General features: G+C 36.5%; 3 protein-coding genes across 5 annotated transcripts in view; 2 read left to right on the plus strand and 1 right to left on the minus strand.

The window, feature by feature from the left end:
* Positions 1-1,717: 1,717 nt before the first annotated feature.
* Positions 1,718-5,662, plus strand: LOC115245925 (coatomer subunit beta). The gene is made up of 8 exons (XM_029824424.1): positions 1,718-2,237; positions 2,315-2,648; positions 2,744-3,032; positions 3,114-3,454; positions 3,540-3,801; positions 3,876-4,688; positions 4,766-5,001; positions 5,062-5,662. Exons 1-8 carry the CDS (start codon positions 1,870-1,872, stop codon positions 5,290-5,292), a joined length of 2,874 nt encoding a protein of 957 aa, XP_029680284.1. The 5' UTR covers positions 1,718-1,869; the 3' UTR covers positions 5,293-5,662.
* LOC115245924 (transient-receptor-potential-like protein) lies at positions 5,572-15,045 on the minus strand. 3 transcript variants are annotated; one of them, XM_029824421.1, is made up of 18 exons: positions 14,956-15,007; positions 14,380-14,673; positions 13,834-14,056; positions 12,648-12,845; positions 12,346-12,535; positions 12,080-12,265; positions 11,775-11,965; positions 11,441-11,619; positions 11,030-11,314; positions 10,650-10,840; positions 9,302-9,384; positions 9,050-9,171; positions 8,794-8,981; positions 7,720-7,910; positions 7,366-7,565; positions 6,994-7,287; positions 6,645-6,777; positions 5,572-6,374 (listed from the first exon to the last, which is right to left on the minus strand). In XM_029824421.1, the coding sequence occupies exons 2-18, from the start codon at positions 14,551-14,553 to the stop codon at positions 5,965-5,967; spliced, it is 3,438 nt and encodes a 1,145-aa protein (XP_029680281.1). In that variant the 5' UTR covers positions 14,554-14,673; positions 14,956-15,007; the 3' UTR covers positions 5,572-5,964. The 3 variants fall into 3 exon arrangements, with proteins under 3 accessions (XP_029680281.1, XP_029680280.1, XP_029680283.1); XM_029824420.1 differs by having other exon boundaries at positions 14,380-15,045; XM_029824423.1 differs by lacking the exons at positions 14,380-14,673; positions 14,956-15,007 and having other exon boundaries at positions 12,648-12,903; positions 13,834-13,965.
* A 1,855-nt stretch (positions 15,046-16,900) lies between these two features.
* LOC115245939 (sarcoplasmic reticulum histidine-rich calcium-binding protein-like) overlaps positions 16,901-17,809 on the plus strand; it is a 15,593-nt gene continuing 14,684 nt past the window's right edge. The window contains exon 1 of the mRNA XM_029824462.1: positions 16,901-17,054. Within this exon, the coding sequence (XP_029680322.1) occupies positions 16,901-17,054 (154 nt within the window). The remainder of the gene's footprint in view (positions 17,055-17,809) is intronic.

Genomic DNA, 17,809 nt, shown 5'->3' on the forward strand with positions numbered 1-17,809 from the left:
CACAAAGAAAAAAACAAACACGGCTGTATATTCCGGCGTACAAAGTGACGATCAAAACTAATGCGATATATTCTCTAATATGTACAGAATGCAATGCTGCATTTTAGTCCAGTAAAATAGTATCAAAAACACCGAATATATAACGGATAGACAAGCCAATTTTTTGAGGGTGAGTAGAAGGTCATAGGAGATGCCCGAATTCACAAAGTTCCAACAAAATTTCCCTGTGCGTCGGCGGCCATCTTCAAAATAGGGGTAAGTTTGGATATCTCGACTTCTATTGGTCGAATAAAATAATTAGTGTTTTTTTTTGGCAGGACATTAGTGCCTTAGTTGGCAGGAATTTTATTGTGAATTGTCGTACATTAAACTCTTTTCCGCACCACCACTGAAGTAGAGTTTTCGAACACGACATTGCTACAGAACTTTCTTATTTAACTTTTTAACTTTAGAGGTGTCAAAAAACTTTTTTTTAGTAGTTTCTTTTTCTGAGCGTTAGTTTTCTTTTCCAACTGCTTTTTGTAGGGAGACAATGTCAGGATAACAGTTCTTCCTTTTTTCATTATATGAGATGTGTAAGTACCCGGTTTTGCCCCAACACAAGGAAAGTAACAAATACGGCGGTTGTATATTTCGGCGTTCAAAGTGCCGATCAAAACTAATATGATATACTCTCTAATAATACAGAATGCAATGGTGCACTTACCGAAACTGATGCTCTATATAGAAAAAGTGCACGACGACTCGATTCTTGCCTCGATATCGATCTTTTTGGGGATATAAACTTTGAACTTTTATTAAAAAAGAGATATCGTGTGCATAGAGGCAGGATTTGTTTTAAAATAATGATGGCGCCAATCTACAACTAATAACACAAGTTAGCCATAGATAGCAGCATTTATTACGAAAAAACAGGGGTGCCCGGTTTGACCCGCCTATCCGGTTTTACCCAACTTTCCCCTATAATAAAATTATTTTAAAAAATTATATATTTAAAAAAATGTTTTAATATACAATTATTTTAATAAAATTTATATTTATATATAAAAGAGTTCTACGAAAAACGCCGGTGTGACTTCTCTTAAGGCTATTGCACGTGAAAAAGTTTTAGTCGTAATCTTAGCATTTTAACAATAGGAATGTTTGACTGTGATTGATTGATTTGTTTACTAAGACTACGCATTGAAGATTGAGATTGAAGTTTCAAGATTGAAATTTGACCAATTAAGACAAAAAAATTTTAATTTCTTTTTTTTTTATTAGTCAAATTTCAATTTTTAATCTTCAATCTTCAATTTTCAATGCGTAGTCTGATACGGGCTTTACGGTTATGACTACAATTTTTTCACGTGCAATCACCTTTAGGTCTTTAGACTTCTCTCTGTTATCGACATAAGTCTACATAACCCGACTGTGGCAATGTAGAGAACGTCGACTTTCAGTAAGCGAATACTTCTTTATCAGCGCATGTGTCGGAAATGCTTACAATCTATACAATCTACACAGCTGCAAACGAGCGACATCGTCATATGATTCGGCGAGATACTTCCTGCGATCCTAAAGGTGCCTTTACATGGCAGCATTAAGCGTCGAGCGTCTGCGCAGAAAAATGCGCATAATTTAAAAGAGATAGATTCTAGGCTGAAATTAGATTCTGCGCAATTTTCTACGCAGACGCTCGACGCTTGACGCTGCCATGTAAAGGCACCTTAATATCGCGGTTTGACACGTAAGACACACGCACCGTTTTCCTTTACGCTCGTCTTTAGATGATATATAAATGAGTAATCTTTGACAGATCGAACATTGTCACGTGTTTTTCTTAATCCTAATTGTAGATACGTGCTCAATTTACGAAGAACCAAGAAAATGGGTGCAATAACCGAGCAACCGTGCTATACTCTGATAAACATCCCGACCGACACGGAGCCCCTGAATGAGCTCCAGCTGAAGCAGGATCTTGAGAAAGGAAATGTTCAGACGAAAATCGACGCACTTAAGAAAACCATTCACATGATCTTGAGCGGTGAAAGATTACCGGGACTGCTAATGACGATCATTAGATTCGTTCTACCTCTGCAGAATCACACTATCAAGAAGCTGTTGTTGATATTCTGGGAGATTGTGCCAAAAACTTCTGCCGATGGCAAGCTCCTGCAGGAGATGATCCTGGTATGCGATGCGTATAGGAAAGATTTGCAACATCCTAATGAATTTGTCAGGGGATCTACTCTCAGGTATAGAAATGACTGTATGTATATAGGGGTCATGTGTTACAAGAATAAAATTATATATAATTCATTATTATTTATAGATTTTTGTGCAAACTGAAGGAACCAGAACTTCTCGAGCCACTGATGCCAGCAATAATTGCTTGTCTAGAGCATAGACACTCTTATGTCAGACGCAACGCAGTGCTTGCTATTTTCACTATTTATAGAAACTTTGAATTTCTTATACCAGATGCTCCAGAATTGATAGCAAAGTATTTAGAAGGGGAGCAGGATATGTCGTGCAGAAGAAACGCATTCCTGATGTTGTTACATGCTGATCAGAGTAGAGCTCTTGCTTATTTAGCTGCATGCCTTGATCAAGTGCCTAGTTTTGGCGATATACTACAGTTGGTTATTGTTGAATTGATATATAAGGTATAAATAAATATACTTTATTATTGTTTAAAGCATGAATGCATATAGTTTGTCTAATACAGATATTAATATTATAATAAATTATTTTGTTCTAGGTTTGTCTTGCAAATCCATCAGAAAGGGCACGTTTTATCAGATGTATTTATAGTTTGCTAAATTCACCTAGTGCCGCAGTACGTTACGAAGCAGCCGGCACATTGGTAACTCTTTCCAGTGCGCCAACCGCAATCAAAGCCGCAGCCTCCTGCTATATCGAATTGGTTGTTAAAGAAAGTGATAACAATGTCAAGCTCATTGTACTTGATCGACTAATTGCAATGAAAGATAGTCCTGTTTATGAAAGAGTACTTCAAGATCTTGTGATGGATGTACTTCGTGTCTTAGGTATTGTGTTGATACTTACAATGACAAATTGTGCTAATGGATCTTCTATATGCTACTATTATTATTATTTACTATAAATAGGATCACCAGCTTTAGAAGTCAGAACTAAGACCTTAGCCCTGGCTATGGATTTGGTCACAACTCGTACGATCGAGGAAATGGTTCAACTTTTAAAGAAGGAAGTTCTCAGGACAGCTGGTGGAGAGCATGAGGATGCTGGCAGATACCGTCAACTCTTGGTACGAACCCTCCACGCTTGCTCCATGAAGTTCGCGGATGTTGCTGCCACCGTTATTCCTGTATTGACAGATTTTCTGTCGGAGAGTAACGAAGCGGCCGCTACAGATGTTCTTGTATTTGTTCGTGAAGCCATTCAGAGATTCGAGAATCTTAGACCGTTAATCGTCGAGAAACTTTTAGAGGTGCATATATGATTTAGTATATCAATAAATATATCTTTATAATTGGCGTGATAAACAGAAATTAATTTTGATTTTAATGAATTAGGTATTTCCTCACATACGATCCGTAAAAGTGCACAGAGCCGCGCTTTGGATTCTCGGTGAATACGCCACATCGAAGGAGGATATAGAAGCCGTGATGGGCCGCGTACGTGCAGCATTAGGCGAATTGCCATTGCTTGAGGCAGAAAATAAACGTCAAGCCGGTGAAAAGTCTGAAGATGGTAACTCACAAGCTGCACCAACGCAACTTGTCACATCTGATGGAACATATGCGACTCAAAGTGCTTTCAGTGCTACATCTGCACGTGAGTAACTCTCTTGAGTTTAGATATAAAAGATATTTCATATATTATTACATAAATTTGAATTAATTTATTAGGAAAAAAGGAGGAGAAGCGACCAGCGTTAGTGCAATATATGATGGACGGCGACTTTTTCATCGGCGCGTCTTTGGCTACTACATTGGCAAAGTTAGCGTTACGTTATAAGACGCTTGAAACTAACATCCAAAAGAGCAACAGATTACAGGCAGAAGCGATGCTCATAATGTCCAGTATGCTACAGCTAGGTCGTTCAGGTCTTCCCATTAAAGCAATGACGCACGATGATGCGGAAAGGATCTCCTTGTGCCTTAGATCGCTCGCTTGTCCAACACCACTTGTACAAAAAGTTTTCACCGAGGGATGTCGCGATGCTCTTGGCAGAATGTTGACTGCGAAAGCGGAAGAGGACTCGCAAAATCAAAAGGCTAAGGAGAAACCGGGCAGCATCGTCCAAGTCGATGACGCGATTCAATTCTTACAGTTGAGTCGGGGATCCGATTTGGCCGGTGGTGCCGGCGATGTATTCGAGCAAAGTCTCAGTGCAGCTGTCGTAGGACGACCCGGTGCTAGCGGAGATGCACCAGCACCAAGCGTCTTGAGTAAAGTCACTCAGCTCACCGGTTTCTCGGATCCAGTCTACGCGGAAGCCTTGGTCCATGTCAACCAATACGACATTGTGCTTGATGTACTGATAGTCAATCAAACGGAAGACACTCTGCAGAATTGCACCTTGGAACTGGCCACTATGGGCGATCTGAAGTTAGTAGAGAGACCGCAACCCATCGTACTCGCACCGAGGGATTTCGCCAGTATCAAGGCGAACGTGAAGGTCGCATCTACGGAAAACGGAATTATATTTGGAAATATCGGTGAGCGATCTAGATACTTGGAAAGTTGCCGATTTCGGCGCATGCAATTTACGTGGCTATTACTTTTTTGTTTGCAGTTTATGATGTATCAGGAGCGGGTTCCGACAGAAGCGTTGTTGTTCTCAACGATATACACATCGACATCATGGATTACATAGTACCCGCGACGTGTACCGACGCGGAATTCCGCCAGATGTGGGCCGAATTTGAGTGGGAGAATAAAGTGTCGGTCAACACGACTCTATCTGATTTGAGAGAGTATCTTGCTCATTTGTTGAAGTCCACAAATATGCGTTGTCTCACGCCGGAAAAGGTACGTACAATTTTTCTATTTTCTATCAGATTATTAAATCGCAATTTTTTCTCTATATAGGCTCTCTCGGGACAATGTGGATTTATGGCGGCGAATATGTATGCTAAATCGATATTCGGTGAGGACGCCTTGGCAAATTTGTCTATCGAAAAACCATTGAATAAACCCGACGCACCAGTGGTTGGTCATATTCGTATCAGGGCCAAGAGCCAAGGCATGGCCCTGTCGCTGGGTGATAAGATCAATTCGGCGCAGAAAGGCCCGCAAACTAAGGTCGTTCAAGCTGCTTGAAATACATCATTTCGATTAAATTCTTTGGATATCTTTTTTGGTGTATTATTTCGCAAACAAATGGATTTATTAGATTCGCTCGTATCGCAATTATATTAAAATGCGCATTGTACAATATACGTGCGCATTAATTTCATATCATGTTTAACTGTATTACATTTCCTGCCGACACACTATTGTCATAGCATGCTATATAAATGGATATAAATACTACATAATAGGATATATTCATATATATATATATATAGTCTTAAGGAAATAAATATACGCAATACTTTATCTATATAAACTTCGTTTCTTTAAATCTTTTTTGACATAGTTATATGGAACAATGCATCTCTGTAACTTTTTAAATAAAATAATTCTTAACGAAAAAAATGTCTCAATCCTCTATAACTCAAATTATTTTCGAGGTCTTTGATGTTTAATATGTATATATAGGAAAATAATAATTAAATAGATTAAATAATAAATGTAGATATTTTTTTTTGAAGATGTAAAGAATCTAAAAACTGGTTTTTATATTATTTCAAAACTTTAATAAAAAGAGTCAAAGTAACATCTTTAAATCTTCATCGATATACATTTTTTTCGACAAGAATTATGTTAAATATAATATAATTTCATAAATTTTGTCATTTCAATTGATTAATATAATCCTTTGCCTTAGATTTAAAGCCATCCTCCTCTCGAAGATTTACTATGCGGCGGAATAGCTACGAGCTTCTCTCTATCATTATCTTTGTTACTGTCCGAGGTAACCGTTAGAGACGGAATTGAAAGTTTAGGACTATATGAAGCTTTCGGCCGTGCTCTGATTGAACTATTTCCGTCTTTGACGCTAATAAAGGATGTATTTGTGACAGTAATCGCTGCGGGTTTGCTTTGATTTTCTGTGGAAGAGCTAGAAGTAGTTTTCGTCACAGTAGCAGTAGTGGTGGATTTTGCAATAGTAGAAGTAGCAGCGGTAACAATAGTCGTGGTTACAGTGATTGAGGTGCCGATAGCAGTTACAGATGTAGTGGAGACAGCCGGAGTAGTACTCGTAGTAAACGTGGATTGAGTAGAAATTGACGGTTGTTCTAAAGAGAGAGAGAGAGAGAAATAATAGCGCAATATATACTCGTATATATTAGCAATAAATATAATATAATATAATATAATATAATATAATATAATATAACATAAATTAAATGCCATAATTAAATATAAATAATATTTTGTAATGTGATACACATTTTGATAATTTTAACATTGTATATTATATGATCGCTTCATAATTAATAATAATAGTCATATAATTAATATTCATATAATGTAATTCACACATATAAATTCTATAAAAAAATTACCGGTTGATTGAGTATTCGATAGAATAGGTGCCTTCCTCTTGATCACTCGTGGTGGTGATGTGCGAAGCGGTAACAATGGCGTAACTTTTGTAGTTGTCTCGTTGACGAAATTAACCGAGGATGTAGATTTAGGCTATGTAAAAAATATTTTTATAAACAATATTTCAATTTTTAATAAATAATTATGTAATAGTTTATTATATTAGATGACTTTCAAAATTTTTTAAAATTATTTAGTACTGATCCTCTCTCTCTCTCTCTCTCTCTCTTGCTTAGAAAGAAATTAAATTGTTTTACGTTTATCATAGAACGCTTTGGATGTCGTAAATGTAAATTATTAATTTAGCACCTGAATAATGGATTCGAATGGTTGAGAACCGATTCCGTTTCTAATTGGTTCCGGAGTTTTGCTTTCCGAAGTTTTAGCATCATTTTCAGTCTCGTTTACGATATCGTGTAGGACATGCCGTATCGTATCTGCTGTAGTTGCTGGTAATTCGACCGGAACAATTGATGGTAATGGACTCTTTTGTGACAGACGTTTCGCCTCCTCCATCGCTCTCTTCAGGCTCTGTTGATTCTGCAGCGATGCCCTGCTGGTGCTCTTGCCGATTTGCGAGCTTTTAACTGCGTTTCTTACGACCTATATAAAATCGTACGTGACAGAAAGTTTATTAGCTTCGATTTTTTTTATATTATGAAATAGAGGGATCTCATGCACCTGAGTCCAACGATGTTCGGCCGAAGTTAATACCGCTAATCTGGCGACTCTCCTCCATCTTTCGACATTGCTTTCGTTTTCGTGTTGTTGAAGAGCCACTTCTTCTTGAAGATCGATGTCAGCTGGATTCACAGGACCTGATACTTGGAAGTCTTTCATGAGTCTTCGTTCCCAGACCTTCATCTTCTTTCCCAATACAGCTAGACAAGAAGGAAAAACATATGAGTTTTAATATAGTTTTACATTAAAATTTTTGCAAAAAAAGTTTTAATTTTATTCTATACTGTCGTTTATTATTAGCAATAGATATTTAGTAGTTGGAAAATGTCGCAATATTTATATAAGAATGCTTACTTTTTTCTTTTTTATCGACACTGCCAATGTCCATGCCGTTTCTGTGCAAAATGTCCAGAAGTTCGCATCTCCAGGACGACAAATCAGTCTTAAGTTCATGAACATCGTCTTCAGTGACAGGTTCCATCTCATGCTCGCTGTGCGCGTTCACAATGTATCGCCATATCAAAGCTTTCATAACAGCTCCATATCTACATAATAATCGTACATACATATTAACAACAGGAATACATATATATGTATAATTAAACATACTTTTATCGTCATACAATATTGTCTGCAGATTAATAATCAATTAATTATTAGTTTCCAACATTAACTAGTTATTATTAATCACACTAGTATTAATTACATTAGTTTATAAATATCACACTTTTTTTAGTGCTAGAAATGGAAAAAACATTTTTTAACGTATATTGGAGCGTTAAATCAAAATTCGCAAGGCAAAATGGTCTATCAGGTCAGATTTTTAAGAAAAATGGGATTAAAATTCACAAAGAACGCGTTTTTTACCATTTTTGAAAATTCATAGTAGACGAACCCGATGTGCAAGAGACTTCAGACAGGGTTTAAATGAAAATTTGAACATTGTACTTTAATATAAAAATATCGAATCTTTTACCGCAGATACAATCGAACCTCAGGCGCGTTTTGTTTTTAAGTGTAGTCGCATTGTGTCAAATAGAACGATTGTTCCATACAATCCAATTGCAGGTAAAAGATTCGATATTTTTATATTAAAGTACAATATTCAAACTTTCATTTGAGCCCTGTCTGAAGCTTCTTACACATCAGATTCGTCTGCTACGAATTTTCAAAGATGGTAAAAAACGCGTTTTTTGGAGGTTTCAATCCCGTTTTTCTCGAAAACTTGACCTGATAGAAATTTTTTAATGACAGATTTGTGTTCAGTGTTTAAAATTACTCTAGAAACAGTGTTCAAATGCTCTGGCACAAAACTTTGTAAACTAGTGTTATAGTTACTTATTTACTATCAGTTAATAGAAAAAAGTAAATTTTATTTCTGTATTATATTATTTTGCTTATATTTGCAAATGGTTTAAGATATCTCACTTGTGTTCGCGTGCACGTCGACGTTGACTGCAACGTCTACCGACGGACTTCTTTTGCAATCCGAAGAATCGGAAAAGCAACTTTGGAGGCGGAAAGATGTTGAAGGGCGGCGGGAGAGTTCCGCTATCCTCGAAGTAGCTCATCCATAATTTCGTTCGCGCGAATTTCCACTCCGTGTCAGAATGTTCCTATCGCGTCAATGTTTCCGTTAACGAGATCATTCAGGTCACAAATATCATTCGAGTCGGAGACTTACTTCGATAACAGCATAGCTATTGCTCATCATAGCTATCAGTAGATTTAGCAGGACAATCACATTGATCACGGAATACGATCCGAACATCAACAGGCCCCAGAATCGAGTGTATGATTTGATTCCTGAAAAAAAAAAAATATTGGTGTTTAGAAAATGATGGGTGTTAATCGATAAGATAAAGATGATGAGTAAATTTTATAACAAGAACAAAAAGATTATTTTTGCATATTTGAATTACATGAACGAACGTACCAGAGAGTTCGAAAGTTTCGATGCCGATCATACCGAAACTGGCCCAGAAGAGGCTTTGACAAGACTCGAACAAATTGCTGAATCTGAAAATATTTAATGAGAAATCTATTTATAAAATAATATATTGAAAAGATAATTATGTTAAAATTATATCTAAAAGAAAAAATATATTAAGAAAAACTGCTCGGTCTTTTCAAAAGATTTGTGTTCAAAAAATGTATAAGGGAAAGTAGTAAAACCGTGTATTTTTTTGGATTTGTCTTCCTACAAAAAATCAGAGTAAAAAAAATTTTGCTGACCGTTAGTAGTCTTTAGTAGACTTTAAACTATGAGAAAATGAGGCTAATTGCTGAAAAAAAAAAATTTGGTTACCAAGGATAACAAGATTTTTTGGAGAAGTCAAACTACCCGGTTTTGCCCTACCGCGCGGTAGGGTAAAACCGGGTATCCATTTGAAAACATGTAAAACACCGTGCAATTACAAAATCTAGATTTATTTTAATCAAAATACAATACAAACATGTATTCTATCGACAAAAATCACAAATAAAGATATCCTCTTGTTCTACATGCTGCAAGACTTTCTTATTTAATTTTTGAACTTTAGGGGGTCTCAAAAAGTTTTTTTTTAGTAGTTTCTTTTTATGAGTAGTAGTTTTCGTTTCCAACTGCTTTTTGTAGGAAGACAAAGTCAGGATAACAGTTTTTCCTCTTTTTATTACATGAGGTGTGTAGATACCCGGTTTTGCCCCAACACGAAGAAAAATAATAAACACGCTGTGTATTCCAGTGTACAAAGTGACGATCAAAACTAGTGCGATATACTCTCTAATATGTACAGAATGCAATGCTGCATTTACCGAAGCAGATGCTCTGTGTAGAAAAAGTCCATAATGACTCGATTGTTGCCCTCGATCTTTTTTGGCCCAAAAATTTTGAGTTTCTCTCAAAAAGGAAGTATCGTGTACACGTGGGCACGGTTCATCTCAAAATAATGATGGCATCAATCTACAACTAATAACACGAGTTAGTCAAAGATAGTAGCATTTATCACGAAAAAACAAAGGTACCCGGTTTGATCCGCCTACCCAGTTTTACCCTACTTTCTCCTACATGTTTCCAGGAAAGTCACGTATTTATTATATGTATTGCAAAAGCTGTTTTCTTCATAAATAATTCAATATTCAATATTACAGATTTGAAAAGGAATGCGCGGTCTGTTATTTTTTCATGATTATTAGACGGCGAAAACACATACACACACGTGCGCGTATCAGAGATGTAGTTTGAAAAGAAGGAAACGAACGCGTCTCTCATCCGTGTCTGGCAATTCGATTATTCCATTCACCTTCTCCATCTTAAGCAGGCGTCACTGCCGGCGTCCCACGAGGGATCCAACATTCCACTATAACACTTGTTTCTCTCCAGTTCCGTAAAATACCATAGTAACTGGTTTAAGCCGCAGGCGAAGGCGAATAACACTAAGGTGTAGATAAAAAAAAACTTTACAATGTCGATCACCATTCTGCCCAATGATATCTAAACAGAAATCACAATTTTCTATGATATTATGGTAAAAAGAAATAAATATATTGTACAGTTCTCTGTACATATAGATACGCATTTATATAGTATCAGAATTAAAGGTATATTTAGATGCAGAAGAATTTTCAAAAAAGGAGATTAATGAAAACACCAAAGAAATGAGATTTTTGACAAATATGATACCTGAAGTGGCCCCAGATGCGGATTGATGCTGAAAAGATGGACAAGTTTCAAGGCACTGAAAACATTTGCCGCGGCAAAGAGACCCTCCGCAATCAGTTGCGGATCGAAATCGCCCCAGTTCTCTCGCGGTATCAGCGCAGCGGACGGATCCATTTGTATCTCGCTTCGTTGTTGAAGATAAGCAGCCAATCTGAGAACACCGGTCGCCAGATACAGCATGTTTCTGGTGAAATCGATAAAATTCCACATGTCCCGTAAATAAGACTTTAGACCGTCTATGTACACCTTGAAATTTGAGAAGAGAGTTGCGTCGGCTTAGATACATAGACAGACTTATACATAGAAAAAATGTATGTGTATCTGCATATAGATAGAGAGAAAAATTAAAGCTTGTTTGTCGCGTACGCCTACCTCTCTTATCTCTTCCCATATGAATCCAAAGACGTAAAGCACGACAATACCTTCTAGTGGAGTTGGAGCCGCGCCTCTTTGCCGAGCTAAATAAGCTTCGAGATTTCTCTTCATTTCCTGTGTGCCCAGGAGTCTAACTATTTCCACTTCCGCACGCTGTGATACCAGCATGAGTATAACTATGAATGCATTCATTGTAATGTATCAATTATTAATTAAATAAAGGTATTGCTTTTATTATTTCTACAGATACGCATATCAATGCAGATTTATAAAATTATTTTTTTCTCCTCTCTATTTATAATTTGTATTCTAGAACTAAAATTAAGCTTACACAAAAAGAATAAATAGGACGACGCGTGAACTAAAAATTTCATGAAAGGTCTTCGCATAAGTTGTCCAGTTTTTGACTCGGGCATCAGATAGTACATCATACAATAAAATGGAAATAAAACTGCCGTCCTCACAAGAATACCGACTCTCTGCATGGTTGACATTCTTCGAAATCCGGGTACACCTTCGTACCTTTGAATCGAATTTAGATATGTTAGTTAAAAAAATGTTAAAAAAATTTTTTGATGCTTTGTGTAATTGTGTTAATTAATGAGTTTCAAGCCTTTAATGCTGTAATACTCTCACCAAATCGCTGCCAAGAGTTGTTGAACGTGAGAATGCGAAACAAATCTTTTTTGCTTATATTGTATAGCCTGTTCCAGTCGAGCCAATTGTTTGCTGAGATCGGCATTCTCTTCCTTAGGATCATAATTTAGGATGGTATCCAACTCCGTAGTGGTTCGGACATGTTGCAACAAATCGACCGCGAATCTATTCGGAACGAGATTACGATTATATCAATGCATAAAAACGTATTCTCTGTATAATATTTTCTGAAAGGAGAAACTTGCTTTTCCACTTGCCGCCGCAGTTTCATATATTCGGCTCTACTTTCCGGCTCCGATACGGTTAATTCTCTGAGTTCCCAGCTCAATTGAAAAGCTGTCATTAGAGGATCCGTAGAGCTCAGAGCTATTAAACTTGGACTCGCTAGAGCTTTGTATTCGGATATTCTGGTGGATGACAGTCTTAATGGATCGACTAAAATAGGTGATTTCAATTATGTGTTTTCTATCAACAAATTGTGCATTTTTGAAAGTTCTTTGTAGCGAAATAAAGTTGGTCAACGTCTCTCTCTCTCTCTCTCTCTCACCGGTGGCTGCCTGAAGGCAATCATCGCAGCCGCATCTCACATCGTGTGGCATCGGTAAAGTGGCTCCTCTATCCAGTAGAAGTTTCAAGATCTCATAATTATTACGTTGCGCCGCGAGTACCAAAGGCGTCATGTCCATCGAATATCTAGCCGATGCCGGATCAACCTTCTGCCAACTGTGAATAACTTCCTTCTCGGCTGCAATCCGGAATGCGAGTAGCAAAGCGAAGGTCAATGGAATAGAAGCGCTAAAAATCTTATTTATCGATTAACGATGTAATTCTGGATGCGTACTGGATGCGTTATATGTTGAAAGTTGATTAATCGTCATTTTAATAATCACGGCGAATTATTTCATGTTATATCAAATTATTATTTCGAATAAGAATCAAAGCAATAAGATAAATATTATAAATTATTATTTTGTTGCGCGATCTTTACGAGCAATAAATTATTTCTCCAACGGTACTTGAAATCAAATACACACATACTTCAATATTTTTTTTAATTTTTCGTCGATCTAAATGTAATGTCTGATTCGGGTTAAGATTATGTAATAAGACGTAAAATTGTCAAGCTTTTAGAGAACAATCAATTTAAATAAATTAAAGTAATAAAAAGCAGTAATATTATTTATAGAGAGCATAATTAATACGTTAAGCGCGCATTAGTGTGTCGATTTTTAGTGTCTCGCGAATAATTAGCCGCGTCATTGCGCGATATTTCAATTTTGGTCCGATAAGCGGTTTAAATTGATTAAAATTCGATCAATTGCTTGATAAGGGCAGAGTGGGATCATCGTTTAGTTCCGTTCTGTTTTTCATCTCATGCACCATATGGTGTTGTCATATCATGTCTTCATATGTAGATAACCGAATACCATGGCCTTCTTTTTTTGAAGATATATGTGCGCTGAGACAAGAGTCGGAGCGAATTCGATTCAAATTGATCCCGTCCATTTTGTATTTTTTCGCTAAGTGTATTGATTTTTAATATGTCGCGAATTAGTCGCGTCTTCGCGTGATATTTTGATTTTGCTTTGACAAGCGGTTCGGCTCAAATCGGTTAGAATTGATACATTCGAGTTAATATATCTTTTTGAAGAATGGTTAATTACAGTTTTGTGAGAAATTATCTAGAATACATTATGCATGTTAATCTTTCGAGAACGTCAATTTTGACTCACCATTCTGTTCGGTCACTTGGTTCGCCGTAAGAAGTTCTTCGTGTTCTAATAGCAGCTCGACCGCCTCTACAAATTCTTGATCGATGGCGTGGAGCAGAGCGTCCTTGGTCTCCACTCCCATCACAACGAGCAACTCGACCATCTCTAAATTTTCCGCTTCTAATGCCAGCGTCAAAGCACCGCGACCCAGACTGTCCACACAATTCATGTCCAACAGTTCTCTCTGAAATGATTGAACGCGTATGTCGCGAAAGGTCTCACTGCTTCATTTTACGGAATTGTTGTTACAATTTTCATCTGCGTACTGTTTTTATATTTTAGTCGTTGATACATATATGTAATTAAACATTGATCAAATTTTAATTAAATTATAATTTTAGTAAATTTTTTCTTCTATTTGGAAAGAAATTGTCTTTCTTATTAAAATATAAAAACCTGTGCGTTCTAAAAAATTGACATACACTTTGCAAACTTATAGTGACATTTTTTGTATAGAAATAGTTTTGCTTTCGCATTGACTTCGCTTAAATCGGAATTCATGTTTACTTTGCCCTTATTTGCAAGTTGCAAAAGCCTTTTCACATTGGGTAGGTCACCTCTCTCCACAGCCAATAGGTACTTTTTCTCCTCGAGATTAAGCGGACGTGGGAGATGAAGCACGTAATCATCCGTGCTCTGGGTCGAGGCCTCCGTGTCCTTCTCGATCTTCCTGTCGCTCATCTCGCCAAGTTCATTCTGCTGCTTTGATAACAATTATCTCCACTTTTATCCAATTAGTTCACGAACAACCATCGAAATTATCTTTCTTTTTTTGTCAAGATACACTGTGATAATGAGACACTGAAATACGGAGAAAACACTTCGAAAAAGACAAAGACGGAGATCCCTTTAAAAGGAAAGACGAGTTCCTCGCGCGAAGGGAAACGATCGTTACGCTCTCGGTTAAAATATTGTTCCGTTCTCGTGTGAGCGCATGACACTTATTATATAGGGGATAATGAAAATCAAATTATGCGTATTAACCCAGACCTTATTTATCCATCCTGCGAATAAGTGACACAGACGGAGTCGGTTAACGCCGCCGCCGTTACCTGTGACTGTGCACCTGAATAATTTGCTTACCGATATCTTGTTAGACCGTCTAACGGATTGCACTTGGAATAAGAGTGACTGGGTCGTCGAAACGAGGTAAAGCCGACGCGAACTGAACACATCACCAGTCGCGGCGATCGCGGCGGCTAATTGTAAGCCGGATTTAATGCCCTAACGTATCTGTGCATTATATAATATTCCGGCGAAATGGGATGACAACCCCATTGTGCAATCGATATAATCTCCCTCTCTCTCAACATATTCCAAAAAGATTAAATATATCTTTTTATATCGTAGCTTTTTTGGCCGATTTGGAGATTTTTTTTTTCATAACGCTAATGTCACGAGAGAGGTTGATATTTTACTGTACATTTTTTTTATTTTTTGACATTGCTACATATTCTTGAATCTCTAAACTTTACATTAAAATTTTATAAGAATTTCCTACTTAAAATTTTGAAAAATATTATTTTATCATCTGTTTTACATCTCTATTGTTATATTTTCAATCGTTAATTATTCGAAAAATCTCGGCGTTTTTGTAGAAACATCAAAATGAAAATGTTAAAGAATCTGCAATGAGAATATTCGATAATTTTATTCTGCATTTTACTCGAATGATTTTGAAATTTCTCTAAGCTGTTTCTGTCAGCTGTTCAACGCGGTATTAAAGTAGATATTAAAAGCCGTTAAAATCTAGTTATTATAAACTGTTAAAATGTGGTTCGCATCGACATTGAAATCATATAGACGGCGAGAAACAGCAGAGAATACCGCGAGCGTTGCACAAATATTTGATCCGTTATTGGCAGAACGTATTCGACGTGGTCATGTTGGGGAAACATTCGAGTTGCAAAGCAAACCACGATGTTGAGAAATAGTCGTCCAACAACAGTTCATTAATGGTATAACAATTAATTATCCTACACGATTCGACGCGGATTAATAAGCCTAATCACAATAGAGAGATTCATTACGTGGAATCCGTATTAAAACTTCTTTCGTGCAGCTCATCGACTTTTCCGTGACATGGTGATAGTGACAACGATGACGCAAGTGCAGCAATGCGGTGGATGGAAAGTCGAGGGTTGCATTATGACGAAATGAACAATTCAGAAAGAAAGAGTAGAAAGGAAAGAAGAGACAGGAATTGTTTGCATGGTGGCTCCGTCTTCTCGGTCACGGCTGCATTTGATGTTTGCTCAGTAGCTTAATGTAAAGGATCTAGTATCCATCGATCTTGAGCCACCCACATTCTTTGGCCAGCTCCTTTCGTTTTTCATCCGTTTATCCCTTTGTCGCTACGTTTTCTATTGTTTCGTTTATATCACATGTACACAACCCGTTTTACAAAACACCTACTACATTTGAAGCACATAAAACAGAAAAAGAAAGAACAAGAATGACAGAGTTATTTTATTGCTCAGATAGACATATAATTTCTATGATTATTTAAGGATTGTTTGGAAAATTTATGGCTAAAACAAAGAAAATTTTCAAGGATTTAGAATATAAAAATGTATTGATACGCTTCCGTTGTAAATTATAGGATCAAGATATGTATCATTAAATTATATACATATATATACATATATATAATTTAAAGTACATTATAAATTAAAAATCAAAGCGTTAATGATAAAAGATATATATCTCGCAGTTTTACTTTTTGTTAATAAATAACGTCAATATAAATAGCGTCGCGAAGAACGAATGCGACAGGTGAAAGTAGTGACGACAAAATAAGAAGACGCGTCTTTACTCGCTCTTCTGCGCCGTCATTCTACGGAAGAGGGAAGTCTTTTCAACGAGTGGCAGGAAAAACACGATCAGTTGCCTGACGACGACGAGAAAAAAGGGGCAACAAGAGGAAATATCCGCGCAATAAATCGAAGCCACAGCTGTGAGCGTATTTCAGTGTCTTGTCTTGTCTTCCGGACGCACTTCCTGTTCTACGCTCATAAAAGTTACTAAAATGATATCTAGTTTTAGCGTTTTGAGGATATTGTGGTTGCTGTTGACTCTCGCGGCCCTTCTCGATGGTTCGCCAGCGATTAAAAAGGGACGCAAAGCGCCGGCCAATTTCCGGTACTCCAAGGATCTAGATGCGGAGGCTACGAATCACAAAGGTATACAATCTTCATTTATAAAAATTTTTCATTAAGAATAATGAAAAATCAATCAGTATAAACGAGATTATTTAATATGTAGAAATTATAAAATAATTCTATCAAATATATATTAATTTAAGAATTGAATATATTCTTACAATTAATTGCCTCATATTAGCTTTGTAAATTTTTGACAATTTTGATTCAGTGGATTTTTATAACTATGACAGTTTAGGATTCAAATTGATTCACAAATATGTACGTTAAAGAGAATTTTATTATATGTATATAATTAAATGAAACAATTAAATAAAAAATTTAATTAAATGAAAAAAAACTATCTATTTATAAACTAGCAAATTGAGGAAATATAAGTAACATTTATAAATCAGTATATTTGCATAAGTGTCGCATTCTATTTCATAGACGGAAATGCGGACGAAATAACCGTTTTTAACATTGACCAGCGGAAATTCAATCGCGAACGGAGCTTTTGCTGGATTATATGGATTTACCATCGATTGCACTAATTTATATGTGTCAGAGTATTAGAAGCGTATTCGAACTATTTTAAATATTTACGGTACAATAATACCTTTTGCGCTGTGCGTTCCCTGTATTTAATCTCTAATTGCTTCCTCATAAAGGAAGCTTTGTTTTCGTGACAAAATTTTTTTCCGTGTTTTCTATGCCAATGTGTTTAGAATGTTCCAAAACGTCGAAAAATCATATTCCTAAAAAATATCTGTATGTATGTATGTATGTATGTATGT

The sequence above is a fragment of the Formica exsecta genome, unplaced genomic scaffold, assembly GCF_003651465.1.
Source record: "Formica exsecta isolate Colony F162 unplaced genomic scaffold, ASM365146v1 scaffold137, whole genome shotgun sequence".
Lineage (NCBI taxonomy): Eukaryota > Metazoa > Arthropoda > Insecta > Hymenoptera > Formicidae > Formica > Formica exsecta.